The sequence below is a fragment of the Siniperca chuatsi genome, linkage group LG7, assembly GCF_020085105.1.
Source record: "Siniperca chuatsi isolate FFG_IHB_CAS linkage group LG7, ASM2008510v1, whole genome shotgun sequence".
Taxonomy (NCBI): domain Eukaryota; kingdom Metazoa; phylum Chordata; class Actinopteri; order Centrarchiformes; family Sinipercidae; genus Siniperca; species Siniperca chuatsi.
Window position 1 is genome coordinate 22,975,696 of NC_058048.1, and position 18,132 is coordinate 22,993,827.

General features: G+C 37.5%; 1 protein-coding gene across 4 annotated transcripts; it reads left to right on the plus strand.

The window, feature by feature from the left end:
• The first annotated feature begins 2,335 nt into the window (after nucleotides 1-2,335).
• On the plus strand, nucleotides 2,336-17,077 carry LOC122879053 (integrin-linked protein kinase). 4 transcript variants are annotated; one of them, XM_044202709.1, is made up of 14 exons: nucleotides 2,396-2,489; nucleotides 3,716-3,792; nucleotides 3,924-4,048; nucleotides 10,724-10,889; nucleotides 12,239-12,334; nucleotides 12,446-12,542; nucleotides 12,651-12,734; nucleotides 12,969-13,054; nucleotides 13,166-13,275; nucleotides 13,508-13,635; nucleotides 13,840-13,961; nucleotides 14,131-14,230; nucleotides 15,106-15,236; nucleotides 15,380-17,077. In XM_044202709.1, exons 3-14 carry the CDS (start codon nucleotides 3,960-3,962, stop codon nucleotides 15,527-15,529), a joined length of 1,359 nt encoding a protein of 452 aa, XP_044058644.1. In that variant the 5' UTR covers nucleotides 2,396-2,489; nucleotides 3,716-3,792; nucleotides 3,924-3,959; the 3' UTR covers nucleotides 15,530-17,077. The 4 variants fall into 4 exon arrangements, with proteins under 4 accessions (XP_044058640.1, XP_044058643.1, XP_044058641.1 ...); XM_044202705.1 differs by lacking the exon at nucleotides 3,716-3,792 and having other exon boundaries at nucleotides 2,336-2,489; nucleotides 3,861-4,048; XM_044202708.1 differs by lacking the exon at nucleotides 3,716-3,792 and having other exon boundaries at nucleotides 2,338-2,489.
• The last annotated feature ends 1,055 nt before the right edge of the window (nucleotides 17,078-18,132 follow it).

Here is an 18,132-nt window from a genome sequence, read left to right on the forward strand (position 1 = left end):
ACCGTAAACATTAATGCAGCAATATTTCAGAATCACAAATTTATTTTCTCAAGCACTCAGAACTTAAATGAATGAATAAATATATTAATAAAACAAACAATAATAAACAATTAATAACTAAATAAAAAGATCAACAAAACCAATGACATACTGCAATAATTCCAATAGCAGTATTTTTAATACTTTTAAATCCATTATTTTTCCAACACTCCCCCATTCAAGTTTCTGGATAATCAAACAAACATAACTGTGGTTTTGTATTATGTATAATATATGTGGGATATTAGAACTTTTCTCAAATTAATGGCTGGAAGGCCAGCATTAAATAAAACCGATTTAGATGTAACCAAATCAAAACAAACATACCATAAACACACACACACATGCATAAACCTGGGCACCTTACATCAGGTTGTATACTTACAGAGGCTCATTTCGGTTAATCAAGACCGGTGGTGAATCTGTGTCTGTTGGGAAAATGGGAGGCTCGGTTATGCTTATGTCTTCAAAGGCCTAGTTGCCGATTTGTAGATTGTGTACACAAGGCAAAAGACTTTCTTATTAAGTCTCAAACTGCCACCACTGAAGTATTCTTGTATTTTATACCTGTCTTATTCTATTTTAACTTGTTTTTATTTTCTATTCTCTTGGCTCTTTAATGACTGTGATAATGATTGTCACAATGCTTTTGATGTTTTGTGTGAAGCACTTTGAATTGCCTTGTTGCTGAAATCTGCTATATAAATAAACTTGCCTTGCCTTACATAAGTATGTTTATGCAGTAGATATCTTGCGTAATCCTTATTCTCTATACTATATGCACTTTATATAAACATACTTACATCTTTTCCCACCCAAGGGGTTTGATAAATCCACACACTTTAAATGTTTTCTGTTTCTGTTTTATCTAACGTTTTGTCAGTTTTTATATCATGGTAATGAAGAAACAATATTTTATTTCAACAGTTGTTTTTAAAATAGTTAGAACGACAAATAAACCTAAACTTGAAACTAGACACGTGGAGAAAAAGATGATCTCCAGCCTAGGGTGACCGTTTTTATGTTTGTACATATTCACTTTGCAATTCAAAATAATAAGCATCATATCACACCATAGAACCTACGTGGTTTGGGGTCCTTTAGGACATGCACATAAACAGTGGTGGAAAGTAACTAGGTACATTTACTCAAGTACTGTACTTAAGTACAATTTTGAGGTTCTTGTACTTTACTTTCCATTTTATGCTACTTTATACTCTACCACTACAATTCAAAGGGAAATATTGCACTTTTTATTCCACATATATACATTTAGTTAGCCTACTACTGATTTTGCAGATTCAGATTAATAATAAAAAATATGATCAACAAATAAATGATGCATTACTATGGATAAAGATAAGACTTTATTGATCTACGACTTAATTTCTGCTACCCGGCAGTATTCATAGTAAAAAATAAGCTCAGAATCAGCTTTATTGGCCAAGTATGTGTACACATACAAGTTGGCTCTGGTTTTAAAATGCTATCAATGTTACACACAGTTACAATAGAAATAGAGATAGAAATAGACATACAGCTAAACGAGGACAACAAAGATGAACAAAGATAGGTGAAATGAACATGGAATTATTATAAACATACAAGTAGGTGAAAAAATGTGTATATATAAATATATATATATATTAAGCAACAATGACCAACAACCTACAATGGCTACATACAAGCCAAGTGTTTCTGTAAATTGTAAACAATATAAATAGTGCAAAGAAATAAATATTGAGTGGTTATGCATGAGGTGGGTGATTATGTACAGTATATGCATGTATACATGTCTATATAAATCGTGCAGAATTTACATTTGACATTGATGGATAGTAAGTACATGTCAAAACGGTGTTTTTAATCTGTAAATATATAATTTATCATTTGTATGTAAGTGGATATTTTAGTGTGTCAGCTCCACCTTTACCAGCTGCAACAATCAAGTAATGTACATATGAATGCATCAATAATTATAATTATAATTCAGTAATATAACATACATTATTCTGAAATGGGCCGCTCTGCATGATGAGTACTTTTACTTTTGGTACTTTATGTAAGCTATATTTTGACGCTAATACTTACTTAAGTAAAAGTTTGAATGCAGGAAGTTTACTTGCAACAGAGTATTTCTACAGTGTGGTATTGCTATTTTTACTTTAAAGATCTGAGTACTTCTTCCACCACTACACAGAAACTATAAACTGGATTTTGTTGAAAACTATGACCAGAGGCGGTGAATATTTTGACTCCCTGCAGTTCCCTGTGCCGCCTGTAGGGGGCGGGGCGCTCTCTTCCGGCGCTCTACGTTACCGCGTACGTACGTGCGGCGGCGGTGAGGGTGTGGACGTCCCACGGCGTTCAGTTTACTGGACACAACCTAACGCTGCTAATAACTTCAGCCCTGTCTAACCGCATTACACCGCAACAGGCGACTATACCTGGTAAGGTTATCGCCACGGAGGCAAATTTACTGTCAGTTTGAAGTGATTAAATTATGTTTTGTAGTGTTCATCTCAGTCAAGTCAACGTCAAATGAGAGAAACAGAGAGTCCGTGGCGTCAGGGTAGTTGGTTAGCTTGTTAGCCAAACCTGCCTGTGTCTCATTTTGTCAACCAGTGGATGTTAGCTAATGTGTGGAGCTAATCGAGTCACTTTTAGTTAATCGAGTGTAATGAAAGCACACGGCGGTACTGCCAGGAGCGAAAGGGATAACCAGCTAGCTAACTTAAATGAGCTGTTCCCATGTGTTAGCTTGATAGCAGCGCAGCTAGTCAGACTGCTGTAAAGGCAGTAAATTGTTAACGGTGAGCTCATTACTGTGACACCAGCTTGCTGCAATGTTTATGTTAACAACATGAACAAATCACTCTAACTCTCAAATTCCGATTTTATTTAAACTGCGTATTTATGGCATGTTAAGTTGAACTGCAGCTATATTTGTGTTCATCTATCATACCCTTTTAAATTTGAGTGTTTGGCTCATCAGACATTAAACATTTGTGTATCTTCATTGATGGTTGTAATTAAAAGTCAAAAACTGCGATCCCAGTTCTTTGCTAGTGTCATGCCACATTTGTTAACCCTGTCACAAGCTGTTGTCTTCAGTAATGACTTGTAGTAATGATTTTTATTTAGCCAACAAATAATTCAATAATAGTTCAGGCTGCGTGAAAGATGAAGAGGGGAAGTATGTCCATAGGCTTCAAATAACGATTATTTCCACTTCCAACAATTAAGCTGCTCATTACTTTCTTGATTAATCATTTGTTCTGTAAAATGTCAGAAAAATCAGAATTTAAGAAAGCTCAAGGTGACATCTTCAAATTGCAGTCTTCAAATCACATAAGACAGAGAAAAGCAGTAAAGCCACAGAATTGAGAAGGTGGAACTAGGTAATGTTTGACAGTTTTGTTTGATAAATGACTTAAACATTTGATTTTCTGCCAATCAGCTAATAAATTAGTCAAATAATCATTTTAGCGCTAATTTAAATATTAAGGAAGTACAGAAGTTATCATGGCACTGGATAAGAATATTTATCTACCCTGGTCTACAGGGTGTTAGTTGTGAGTCACAATGCTGTAAACCGCATACCCACCCAGTATTACTAAGGTGGATAAGATTACGCAACACTAGGTTTCTTGGTTGCTTGGCTTTCTTTTTTTAGGTTTGTACAACAGGATCAGATGAGAGAGGATATACCTGTCTGGAATAGAGGTCGGACTGATTGAAAAATATGTTAACGTAAGAACGCCCGCTTTTCTGTCCCATTTTTCAGCCGTTGTCTTGATTGTGTCTCCTCATTGTCCCAGATGAGGGACTGATGCTGGCCAGGACCCTGCTGTCCCAGTTTAGTTCTGCATCTACTCCCACAGGTGCACCTTTAATAGGAGAAGAATACACCAGCCAACATGGATGATATCTTCACGCAATGCCGGGAAGGCAATGCAGTGGCAGTTCGCTTATGGTTGGACAATACAGAGAATGACCTCAATCAAGGGTGAGCCAAGGTTTTTTTATTTGTGTGTTTTCTTGTCTGTAGGATATTGATGGTATCCAGAATTCACAAATCACATCTATCCATGGCTAATCAAAGCTAACAAACTATTGAATATAATCAAACCATAGAATGCAATCTCTAAATAGCATACACCCCTAAGCATGACTGGTAACTCACGTCCAGCAGGCTCTCGTAGACAGTAAGGATGTGTCTTAATTTGCCTGTGTAAAGGTGTCAAAATAATCACTTTTTGATGCTTTTAATCAATAATGATATCACACTAACCACGGCCTAATTAGCTTGTTTTGTTTTTAAACAAAATATCTATTCAGACTGAAGAATCATCAAAAAGTTTCAAAGACACTAGCTTAGTGTTTTGAGATTACATAGAGGGTCCTCTCTCCTGTATCTTAATTTTTCAGCCAATCATTCCTTTTGCACAATTGTACTTAATCTGTGTGACACTTAGCACAACATGAATTTGTGATGCTAGATATTGTGAATCAGAATCTCAAGGAAATACACCGCAGTGTCATTGTTTACTTTAAATGTCGCATTCTGAAGCCCAGTTTCTGGTGCAGGCTGAGAGCCCGCCTTTTCAGTCCCTAGCGAGATGGTGGCCTGTGATTGAACCCAGTTACTTGTGGGCGCATGTTTATGTGCAGAATGCCAGCGGAACAATTCAGAAGTGTGATGTTGGACAGGAAACCTGCTGTGATGGTAGTGTTAGTCACGCTTGCAGTTGCTGCTGCAATTAAATTTACAGAACAAACTTTTGCGGACATACGTACAGGGAATGCTGCAGGCTTCTGTAAGATTTGACACGTTTATTACAAAATATCTGTCTGATAGTTACAGATCATCAGTCAGTCCTGAGATGCTTCTGTATCCTCAGCTAACTTTTGTCTGTAAAGAAAAACTTGGCAGAGCTTGCCAGTCAAGTAGTGATGGCCACCCAAGAAGCTTCTCTCTTGGACCTTTCTGTCTTAGATTTAGATTACCGGTATTTGTTTTCAGAGCAAACAAAGAGAGAATGAAATAATCCATTTAATTATGATGACTGTGTACCTTTGAACTGCTCTGTTTTTGTTTTTTTCCTATGTTACTGTACATTTATGGTACGTTTGAGCACATTAACAACTAGTTGGATTGTATTTTGTGTGTGACTCTTTGACAAAGAACATTGTTGTCAAGTTTCAGAAGTTTCAAAGAAACCAGTAACGTTTTATTAATGTTGAACATGATGTTCAACTAGTAATGTGCCAACCCTCTAATTTCACATGTAATAATGGTGAGAAAATTATTTTGTTTAAGAGTTGTGATAACATGTGGTGATAACATCCAGAAGTGAAGTAGTTAGTGTAACGTAGTAATAATAATAATACACGATATGAATATATGGACATTTTCTGTTGCCTTCTGAGGCACAGAGATGTCTCTAGGTACATTTTAATTTTGGCTGGAAAGAGTAAATTGTTGCCATTTGGTCAGTGTTGTTTTTCTTTTCTTGCTTGAGGCATTTCTGCTGTAAAGATAAGAGGGATTCATACCTTTTTATTACAATATTATAATTTAAAAAAATAGTTTTTAAAGTATAATAATATGCAAGAAATTATGCAAGTTTGGGTTTTTTGTAGCAGTTTTGTGGCCTTTTTTTACTTTTAAGCTTAAGCATTTGTGCAGAAATTAAGAGAGATTTGTTTTCTCTTTTCTCTGCACTGACTTTGTGTTTGCTCTGTTTTTCCTATTAATTTTCCCATAGTTGTAAGAATGTATGATTGCATCGAGCCAGTGTTGACACATGCACCCCTACATCTGTCCCGTCCATTAGCTGATTGTGTGTCAAGTTCCCTTTTCCGGTTGATATATATTCTCCAGTGGGTGAAACACTCTTAATCTTGCCTTTTCATTTCCCTACAGAACTTCTAATTCTTCCCTTCCTATATTTCAGTAAACCCACAATACCTCAGCCTGTCAGAGAAGCAGATACTACTGAAATATTTTCCTCAATGATGGTGTGTTTACACTGATGTAACTCCCAGACAAAGAGTAGTAGTGGAATGCTGAATCTCCTTACAAGGAAGAACACACAGGCCTTGAGGGAACCATCTACCACCCACCAAAACTCAGAGAGAGGGGGAGGAGATTATTGTAGTGGGGGCAGGACTGGATGAGACAGAGAATCTTTGTGTGTGTGTGTGTGTGTGCGTGCGTGTGTGTGTGTGTGTGGCCAAATAGTGAATTTTTCAAAAGAGAAATGCAGTAAGCCATAGCAGAGCAAATCACCTTCCCCTCCTCCACTTATGTGTTTCCGGTATTTGTCTCCCAGTGGTATTAGATAACTCCACTCATTTCTCCTCAACATTTCCTCCAAGTTTAGAAGAGTTTAAAACAAGTTCTCCTAAATGTTTACATCATCTCTGGTCTTCTTTGAGTATGTTTTACACTGCCACTTTACTAGTTGGTGCATAATGTTAGTACGAGTTATAGTTTTGTGTTGAAAATTAGCACAGAGGTTAATCTGTGGTTTTGAAATTCAAGTTATTCAGGTCGTTTTGTTTTTAAATTCAATTTATATGTAGGGCTGAAACAAGGAGTTAAATAATCGATAATCTACAGTTAGACAATTCTTTTAATTAACAATTAATCTGCTGATCATTTTGTCTATAAAATATCAGATAATAGTGAAAATGTCCATAATACTTTCCCAGGGTGACATCAAGCCAAGTTTACTATCACAAAGAAAAGCAGCAAATCCTCACATTTTAAAGTTTAAATTTAGAGAACTTTTGATTGTAAAAAGGACTAAAACGATTAACGATTATCAAAATAGTTGCCAATTAATTTTCTGACCATCGACTAATTGTTTCAGCTATAAAATAGTCAATTGGCAGCAAATTAATCTGCAGCTGTTTTAACAATGTATTAATTAATTTAAGTTGTGTGTTCCAGCCTCTCAAATGTGTGGACTTGCTGCTTTTCCTTGTCTTACATTATAATAAATTGAATACAGGTTATGAGGCCCTGCGCCCAACCTCCATTCCTCACAGTGCCCCATTTGTGTTGTTTGGTCTCAAACAGAGGGCTGAGTTCAATACTCTTGTGTTTTCTTCGGCCTACGAGTGTGTAATCGTGGCTTTGATGGCTGTCTGTATTTAGCCTTGTCAAAATGTACATCCCAAAGAAGCCTTGTACATGTGAGAATAACAGTTTGAGCAGCAACACTTTAGTTTTCCCTCGTGATTGTTATGGACAGCACTTATTTTTATGGAGTTTACCATGTTGTCAAGGTTGAGGTTCCTTGTTTGGGAAGGAGGTAGATTTATAATGTGAATACTGATTTTTTATATAACCTCTTTAGTGGGGGCAGCAGTTGTGCCTGTTGCCAATAACAAAGATTATTGGGTTTAACACAGGTCTGATACTCCTCGGCTATATTATGAATGGGTTATTAGAGATGCACCAATGTCGAATTTCACAACGATAACCGATTTTAAAAAAAACAAGGAGCGTACATTTTGCCAAACCAAATACATGTCTAGCCCTCAGTGCCATAAATTCTGCTCTTTTCATGTACTGTATGTTCAACATTATTTTGTAGAGCATAAACTGTTTCTTTAACTTTTCATGAGGTGACAGAATAAAGTAAAGAAATCCTACAAAAGTTAGTTCTCCACTGTAAAAACGTTTTTGCATCAACTACTTCAATGACAGCAGAAGTGACAGTTCTAAACATACATATAAAGTTTTTAGAAACTTGTTTATTCTGCTTCTGTGGATGTTCTTTTCATTTGTTTCCCTCATCTGAGGCTTGGCAGGGATGTCGGGGCAGAGACATACAGGGTGCAGACAGGGGCTCTTCCTCTGCCAGACTGAGCACTGTTGGCAGGTGGAAGTGCCTGAAATAAATTACTGCAGCCAGTGTGGAGGGGGTGAGCAGGAGAACACCCTGGCACTCAAGTGCCTTTGGGTTGTGGGGATGAAGCAAGCTTAAAGGGAAAATCTATCCTATAAAAAGGGGCCCCCGAATAGAAATACACACACAGAAACCTGAGCCTCACTTGATGTGTAGGTAGTACTTTTTCGGCTGTTTTATCTGGATTGGGGCCCTTTTTTGTTTATAATAAATGATCATCAGTCAGTTACTAATTGGGGCTGAATGATATTAAAGCATTTGAGAAAATAACAATGCACTTACACATCATATACACATGGTACACATTGTGATATTAAAAAAGGTTACATCATTTCTCAAGATAGAAACACACAGGAAGAGAAAATTAGGGAAAAGAGAGTACCTGATGTGTTTTTGGTGGGTTTTTTTTTTTTTCAAATGGACTAGACTAGTTTCAGCTTTGCTTTTCATTTTCTGTTCGTGGTAAATGGGATTATATAGAGTGTAATTTGATTATTTTATTACATTCTTTGAAGTTGGACTATTGGACATGGACATACAAAATTGCTAAAACTAAATATTCTATATTCATATTTAGCTTTGAATTTTGTCTCTTAATTTGATAGCTGTTTTTTCCCCCCTCATTTACAGTTGGAGAGTGTATTGCTGTTATTTGTAGTGCTGCAACTAATGAATATTTTTATTATCGATTAATGTGCTAATTATTGTCTCAATTAATCGATTGATCAATTGTACATCAGAGTTCCCCAGAGTAGTAAGGTGACATCTTCAAATGTCTTTTTCTGTCCAACCAACAGAACAAAACTCAGACAGTTAGTTAACATTGACATAAAACAAGCAGCAAATCCTCACATTGGAGAAGCTGGAACCAGAGAATGGCTGGAGTGTTTGATTGATATAAGACTTAAACGATTAATCAACTATCAAAATAGTTGCAGATTAATTTATGTCGGTTGACTAATCGAAGAATCAACTAATTGTTTCAGCTCTAGTTATTTGCAAATAGTAAATCTAAGATCATACAGATAAGCAGGATGGTGATTATGTTTACATGTCCGCTCTTGCTTTTAAAGAATACAGCTATTAACTTCATAACTCCTTCTCCCCTAAACAGGCCCAAGCTTAACACAGAAAACTAATAAAATCGTGGAGGTTAGTCTGTGGGGAGTTTTTCTCTCATAAACGTAGGGTAATTAGTTTTTAGGATTTGGCCTTTTGGTCTGAGAGGAAATTGCACGCAGAGCAGATCTGGTGTCTGTGCAGCAGGTCACCCAGATGCACAGATAGATGTGTGTTGTGGGACTGAGGGTCTCTGTGGGGCTCTTGATGCCGTTTTGAGGCAGGCTAGTGAATTGATGGTGGGGGTGGGCAGAGGGTTCAGATTCCTGCAGATTCATAATACTCCCTCAGTTCTCAGATCACATTATTATGCTGTCTGCCTACTCATAATTTAATTTTCATTATCTGGAGGATTGTGCTATGTCTTGGCACAAACAGTAAAGCCCACATTGAAAAGGGAAAGTGTATGGAAAGTGGAATGTATCATAGTACAGTCCAGCTGTTTTAGTGGAACTGAGAGGGAGAGGATGGATTTGAATGAGAGGACGAGGGAATGGGGAAACTCAGATGAGGGAGGAAACTTTTTTTTTTTGTTTTTTACAAGTCAGTCTTTTCCTGATTGACTCGCTATCACTCAGCTCTTACTGTCTCTTAATCTCTCAGTATTTATCTCTTTTTCTCTGAGGAGGTACACCATCAGTCACTCTGCCATGTAATCATGGCCACTGTCCTACATGTGTCGCTGTCAGTGTCACAGAGACAAAGAGGAATGATGAGCATCAGAGGCCTATTAGCTGTTGTCTCAGTCTGAGTGGCATCAACTTCCTGTTTTTAGAGGAAGATGAACAAATTCCTCATTGCGTTCACAGCTGAATAGCCTAAAACAACACAATGCTGTAGTTTCAGATAAATACGCTCAGTTGCCAGTTTTTAAGGTATAACTAGCTAGAACGAATGTAGTCTAAAACAACAATCCTGCAGTAAATCCTACCTTCATGAAGGTTTTAACATTCAGTTTGTGTTGAAACTGTTTTAGAGAAGTGTTGAATTGTATTGTTACACTGAGAGATGTTTCTAATATTAAGTCTACACTTATAGATATAAATGGGGCAGAAAACATTAGAAGCACTTAACTGTAACTGCCAAAATGACAAAGTTGAATCAACACCTCTGTAAAACTGTTTCAACAAAAACTGAACATTATAACCTTCATGAAGGTGGGATTTATAGCAGGACTTACATTACACAGCAATAGTTTTAGATAGGTGTACCTAATAAACTGGAAACTGAGTGTATTTTTAAGTCTTATGAACTGAGGCATTCTTAAAGGCACTCTGTGTACAATGCATCAGGCCATAACAGCTAATTGAACTGATATGTATTTTTTATGACCACCCAGTTTTTCTCTGGAATGCATACTTGTTGTCTTTTTCTGAAAAGTGATATTTTGATTGTCAAAGCAGAACACAAATGTTCCAAAAAACAGTCCCAGTCTGTATTACTTGGCCTTGTGCCAAGTATACCACAGAGTTGTTTGCAGGGAAAAACTTATTGTGGATAGCGGAGGCCTGAAGCTGGTATACTTTATCTCCCTCCATACACTTTTCCTGTCTGTCCTACAGTTATTCTAATTCCTTGCTGTGCTGAGGGTTTGTGTGAAACCTGTGCTGAATAATATGAATGCTCCTCTCTGACTGTAGAGATGACCACGGCTTCAGCCCTCTCCACTGGGCATGCAGGGAGGGCCGCTCCAGCGTGGTGGACATGCTCATCATGAGAGGGGCTCGCATTAACGTCATGAACCGTGGAGACGACACGCCTCTGCACCTGGCCGCCAGCCATGGGCATCGCGACATCGTGGGAAAGGTAGGGTTCATGTAAACACTGGGGAATGCACACAGTGATGCTAGAAAAGGTTCCTTCCTGGTTCCTTTGGTTATCCTGTAACTCCACAGTAAAACTTTTTCTGATGATTATCAGATTATGAGTTACCTCCCTGTCATTAGAACATGACTGACTCTCTCTCTCTTTCTCTCTCTCTCTGGTCTATTTGTCTGAATAAGTCTTGTATTGTGCCAGATGTTAAACAAGTCCTCCCTAGATATCAAGTCAAAAGCTGTGAAACTGACACTAATCTCTCCTTTGCACACAAATCTCACTGGCCAAAATGAAGATGCATCTCTTAAAGTTTGCTTCATAAATACAGGATATTATGAAACCTAAAATGATGTAATCTGAACAGCATTTATAAAGGCAAAGGTCTTGTCTGTTCTTGCAGTTCCACCATCAGCAATTTTAAACTGTAGGGAGTGCTTAGCAATTTGTCAGTGTCGATGTCAATGAGTATGTACGAGTAAGTATGATTATAGAACCTGCCTAATACTACATTTGTTTGTTGCAATTTATGATGTGAAAGTAGTAATTTTCCTCAAAATATGTTGATTAATCCTTTATTTATTCAGGGCCAGTCAATTTGCCCGCTTGCTAATTTTTCAAGGATATCCTAAAGGGGTTAGTCAGTAGGACAAATACATCAGCTGCAGGCTAAATGTAGGCTGTTTGGACATTATTTTGGCCAGTTCTATTCACCAAAATAAGTTCAATTAGTTGACCATTTACAGTAGCTGAAATGCAACCAGCAATACAGGGAATGATTCACTGATAGGCTGTGTCTGCACAAGCTCCCATTTAAAAAAAAAAAAAAAAAAAAAAAAAAAAAAACACCTGCAGGATTCCACTTTGGCCTTTTAAGATGCATCACATGGGTATACTGTATGTCCTGTTTAAATGCTTTGTAATCCACTGGTTTACTTTTGGAAATGCACCCTGCAGTGCGGTGTGTGGAGCTCCTTGTGGCTGCGAAATTATTGAATAAGGTTTTGTAGAACAGCAGGTCTGGTTGGTAAAATAGAAAAACACAAACTGTTTAAAGACATTAATTTTAGTCTGAAAAAATACAAGGATGTCTTGTATCTGAGTGTACCGTATACCATAATGTGAGGCTTCTGCTCCAGGGTGTCTGATTTAGAATTGCTGCCAGGCAGCTATTGAGTTTAATGTTAGGCATGTCTCAATACCTCTGGTATGTGTTCACAGGCAGGACGAACCTCCAGGATTTTTGCTGGCCACATTAAAACCCATCCCTGTATACAGCCCAAACAAGATCTGACCAGCCGTGTTTTGCGTATAATCCTTTGTTTCTGCTTCTCTTTTAGCTGATCCAGTGCAAAGCAGACACTAATGCAGCCAATGAACACGGGAACACACCACTGCATTACGCTTGCTTCTGGGGCCAAGACCAAGTGGCTGAGGTTAGTGTGCCCCCTGGTGGTGTAAAAGCTGAGACTTGTCTGTTTTTTGTGTAATTCCCATCATGGCAAACAATTAAAAGGTCACTGACACCAATCCATGCTTTTATTCAGGACCTCGTGACTAATGGGGCTCAGGTGAGCATCTGTAACAAATATGGGGAAACTCCCCTGGACAAAGCCAAACCTCAACTGTGTGAATTCCTCAGAGGTATCCTGACTCCCCATTACCACTTACCTCATTCTAACAGGTTCAAATGCATTTTTGATTGTCTTTCTGTTCAGTTTTCTTATTGCAATCCGTCCCTCCATCACACAGACAAAGCTGAGAAAATGGGACAGAACTTGACTAAAATTCCCTTCAAGGACACGTTCTGGAAAGGCACCACCAGAACTCGACCCCGTGAGTCCCACACACACAGAAACCAATTTATTAGCTGACCAGTTTCCATCACTTAGTTTGGTCAGAGTGCTGCATGAAATAGAAAGATTTCCATGCTGGCCTCCCAGTCAGCCGTAATGTAGTGTGTGAAATTTCCACCGCTTTCCTGTCTGCATAGTGTTAGCTAAATTTCACATGAATAACATGGCTTTTGTCTGAGCTTTCACTAAAGTTTGTCTCAATCTTGTGTTTTAGGCAATGGCACTTTGAACAAACATGCAGGCATTGACTACAAACAGCTCTCTTTCCTGGCTAAAATAAATGAGAACCAGTCTGGAGAGGTACTTTACATTCTTGTTTTCACTTTTTTATTTTATTGTAGAACTGCTGATGGTCAGTTAAAGGTAGATATCATTCACTTCACCTTGTCTATGTTTATTTCTCATCGGTAGCTATGGCAAGGACGCTGGCAAGGAAATGAAATTGTTGTTAAGGTGCTAAAAGTTCGTGACTGGACCACAAGGAAAAGCAGAGATTTCAATGAGGAATATCCCAAACTCAGGTTATTATTTAATCCAGACTTTTCTACAGCCTCTATGTTCTGTGCTGATGTGGTCACTCATTTGTTTGTTTGTGTTGAACCAAACTTTATGTATTGTTTCTTTTTGGGGGTGTTGCATCTCACACGAGCCGTATGTTTATGTCAAATCCTCTGTGGGTTTGCCTCTTTGTCTGTCTGTCTGTCTGTCTGTCTGTCTCTCTTCCCTGTCCTTCCCTCTTGGGCTCCATCACAGGATATTTTCCCATCCGAATGTCCTACCCATGTTGGGAGCATGTCAGTCTCCTCCCGCCCCTCACCCCATCATCATCACACACTGGATGCCTTATGGCTCCCTCTACAACGTGCTGCATGAAGGCACCAGTGAGTACTTCTACTCTGGTCACAAAGTCCATACTTGTCACCATTTTTGGTGATTTGCAGGGATTTGTGATTTATTGCACTTACGCATTTGTCATTATGTTGCCATCACTTTTTGTACAGTAGCGATTTCACTGTCATCCTGTTATGTGGTGAAAGTAAGGGTGGCTGAAACCTGGTATTATTTGTCACTCATCCTGCTGTCAGACTTTGTGGTGGACCAGACACAGGCGGTGAAGTTTGCGCTGGACATTGCTTGTGGAATGGCCTTCTTACACACACTTGAACCCATGATCCCTCGCCACTATCTCAACAGCAAGGGTGTTATGGTAAGAAGAAGTTGTGGTTTCAGCATAGCTTTCATATATATATATATATATATATATATATATATAAAATATGTTATAAGAAACACAGAAAACTGCAGAAGAAAGTAGGGATGTCCGTTACACTTTTTTTTTAAAGTGACATCTCAGTCAGTGTTCCTTGTTTCCACAGATAGATGAAGACATGACAGCCAGGATCAGCATGGCAGACGTCAAGTTCTCCTTCCAGTGTCCTGGCAGGATGTACTCGCCTGCATGGGTAGCCCCCGAGGGTAGGCATCACTCATACAGCACAGATCCAAAGTGACAGCTGAAGCCACACAAGCTCGAGCGTGAATGATGGATGCAGGGAACTCTAGACTGCCTCAGAACTAAATTTAATCTGCAGCTGATTTCCCCTTGAGATACAGTGAAACATGTCTATCATGATTTATGTATAAACAATTACTTTTCGTTTAGTGTATCACTTATTGGAAGAGATGGAAATGAAGGATTTGCGGGAAAAGGAGCTTGAGATTTAATTTGGATATAAAGACACTGAGGTCTGTCAATCACTGGTATTGCTGGGGCAATATAATGATATTTCTGTTTTATAGTCAGTTATTTTGAGTGTATTGAGCGATTTTTTAAAAACTTAAGTCATGATTTACAGTTTTGTTAACTTACAAAACAAACAAAACAAAGCACATCAGATTTCTTACAGAAAGATTTTTAAGATACTTGTGTATGCCAGCTAAAAATTGTGTTGTAAAAGTGAACCTTAATAAATATGTTCAGAGTGACATTACATTTTAGTAGACTGTTTCTCCTCTTTCACTGTGATTTTTGCTTTTTAAACAGAATTGACTAAAATTTTCCATTTTTGTTGTGCACATTTTTCTGTTACCTGTTATCTGTTATTGTGAAATTAACTACATCATATTAAAGTTAAGTCCTTCACTTTATCCCCATCTATGACATTCAGTTTTCATATAGCTACATATAGCCTACATGACTCTACTGTGGGCACTATGGTTATCAAGCACTTCTTAGATCACCTCCTGAGGCAGAAGGTTTTTTGCAGAAGGTAGAGCGAGACACTGCCTGTTGTGTAGTTCAGTGTGTTTTCTCTAAATATCCTTCACTTGCTGCTCTTTGTGATTTCCAGCCCTGCAGAAGAAGCCAGAAGAGATCAACCGTCGGTCAGCAGACATGTGGAGCTTTGCTATCCTGCTGTGGGAGTTGGTGAGCAGAGAAGTACCGTATGCTGATCTATCCAACATGGAAATTGGCATGAAGGTTAGCAGAGCTATCTTTCGTTCGTTAAATTACCAACTGAGTAGCAAATGCTTGCAGGCAAAATAAAGTATTACTCATAGCTTTAATGCATTCAGGAATATCTCTTCTACAGTGCCAAGCGTTTGTCTGTTTTTGGCTTTCAGGTTTCCCTGGAGGGTTTGAGGCCCACTATCCCCCCCGGCATTTCGCCCCACATTTGCAAGCTCATGAAGATATGCATGAACGAAGACCCAGCAAAGAGGCCTAAATTTGACATGATTGTGCCAATTCTGGAAAAAATGCAAGACAAGTGAAAAACCTCCAATGCCCTCCTGTACTGAACCGTTGAATTACAAGATATCATACCCCAAATATCACTCTGATATGGTGGTGTGGTGCTTACCAGTATTGCCTTAAACTCTTACTCTACCGCTGCATTCAATGCCACTGTAGCTTCTGCTTCTGAGATGAATTCAGCAACAGTCACTTCTTTTATATTGTTTTTTTTTTCTCTCTCTTTTCAATGTGATTATCAAGTTTTTATTAGTTTCTTCATCTTTGTCACTGATCAGGTGATGCTCTCTGCAGGAGCTTAATATTGACTGTTCATCTTCTAAATTGTAATCACTTGGACTGAATACAATCTTCTTCAATCTTCCAGACTGTATAACCTGTGGAGGTCAGCATGACAGTCTGCTGCATTGCTTCAGTGGATTTAAGGCCTTATTTTGTATCTGTAGTTGGCTCACTATTAAAAAAGTCACCCCGTAAGGAAACTGCTCCTCTTCAATGGTTCCTGTTAATAAAACAAATAACATAGTAACTCAAAGCTTGTCTTGTGGGGAAAAGTGTGTGTTTGTTTTGTTAGCAACAAACTGTATGTAGCTGGGCAAGCATGGCACATGTCTGAAACCAAGCATTTAAACATGTAAGATTAAGAAAATGTATATGAATGAGTGGTGACCATGAGAGTACTTAGCAGTGTTGTACCATTCAGCTTGGCTGTGTAGTGATGTGTAGAGCTTAACCTGTCTTGAGCATTGGTCCCTGATGTTCTCTGATTTGTACCCTGTACAACCTGCTGACAATGATGTAAAACCGGCCATAGAAACTTTTTTTTTTGCCGCAGCAATAATGTCTGTTGATCATTGTAATTTTGGGAAGATTACTTTCAAAATGCATTGCAAGATTGATGGTTTTCTCTTTTTAGTTGTAATAATGTAATTATCTAAATTACTCAAATGTATTACTGTAATCTGGTTTATTCTCAGTTTCCCTTCAAAATATTAAGGTAACAGTTTTATTATGATTTGAATGGTGTTAGCTGTGCTATTCAGTGAAGAGTGGTCAGTCTCTGTTTCAAGATGTCTAAAAGTGTTTGCACTTAACTCAAGTGTTATTTTCATGTTGAATACTGACAATCTATGTAATCCAACATGTAATGCCTTGTTTTCCTTGTAGTATCGGGAATGAATACTGCAACCCAGACTGTAATTTATTCATGGATATCATAGGTACAGTCATAATTAGCTGTTTTGTTGTCGAGCATGGAGACTGCCTTTCCTCCCAATTTTATGGCTACATCAGAAGCAGCTGCCAGCAGAAGGTGACTGGGACATTAAGGGGTGGTATTAACATTCTACAAACTGTCATATTGTATTCTCACTCATTTCTATTATTTTGGTCATCTAGATGACCTCTCACTTTATATCAATCTCATGGGTTGTTTCTTCTACCTGCATCGTTTATGTGCCTCCACCAGCTTGCTTGTTTGTGCTGAATCACAGGGTGAAGCCAAAATCAAGAATGACTTATGCAAATGTATGTATTTATATATAAGTATATTAAAAAGGAAAAATATGCGCAACTTGAATGTGTGGATTTATAGTGGGAATTTTACATTATTGGGTAATTTGGAAAAAGTGTAAAGTTTCCAAATGAATAATTCTATTAAAAAGCAACGTGAATATCAGTCCAAAGTTATTTAACTGCGGATATTTAGCTCAGTGTGTAATAGTGCTTGTGATCGTTTTGTAGGTTTGAGTCTCTTAATATAACTGTCAAATTAGCAACAGAAAAAGCATAAATGTTTTACAGGAAATATAAAAGATATTTGTTAGCTGAAATTGGTCCTGCAATCACTGATTATTAAGAAGTAAATATTTTGCTTTTCCATCATTACCTCTAAAGCAAAGGGCATTTCAAAAAAAGTGAATGAAAATGATCTCTCTAATTAAGATTTAATTCAAACTACAATCAGTGTTTTGTTTGCAGTTCAAATATAGAAACAGTAGAGCGTATTTTTTGATTGTGTTAGACTACCCATGCAAAATTGTAGTCCTAGTTGTTTTTGTTGTATTATTTTGGCTTAATATTTCATACATAAATCTGTGGTTTTTAATCTCCTATTTTCTATATATTTATAAGGGAGTTTAAATCACTCTTCTAAATAAATCTGACAGAAATTAATTCCAGATGAACTATTGATACCTTGGTCCTTTTAATTTATTTTATTTTCCTTTGATGAATGTCTATAAAAAGTAAAATGTCCACTTCCTGATAAATCAACCTTTATAAAGGCTTTATAAATTAAAACCAACCTTATTAATGGTTAATAATTAATTTGATAATGTTTTATAGATCAATTATAAGCCATTATTAAGAAGAACTTCTAGGCTGCCAGGTTGTGAAAAAATCTAGCTGGTGAGTCACTAATAGTTTAATAGTTAGGCTACTTTCTAATAAGCTATAAATTCATATACATTTCAATAAAGTTATTAAATAAGTGTCACTGGTTTCTCACTTTCTAATAAGCAATCAGCCAAAGTTAGTAAGTAATCTGCTGTTATAAATGTAATTAATAAAGGGTAATAAACCTCAAGTAAGCAGTTACAAATGTTAGTCAATGTAAGTCATT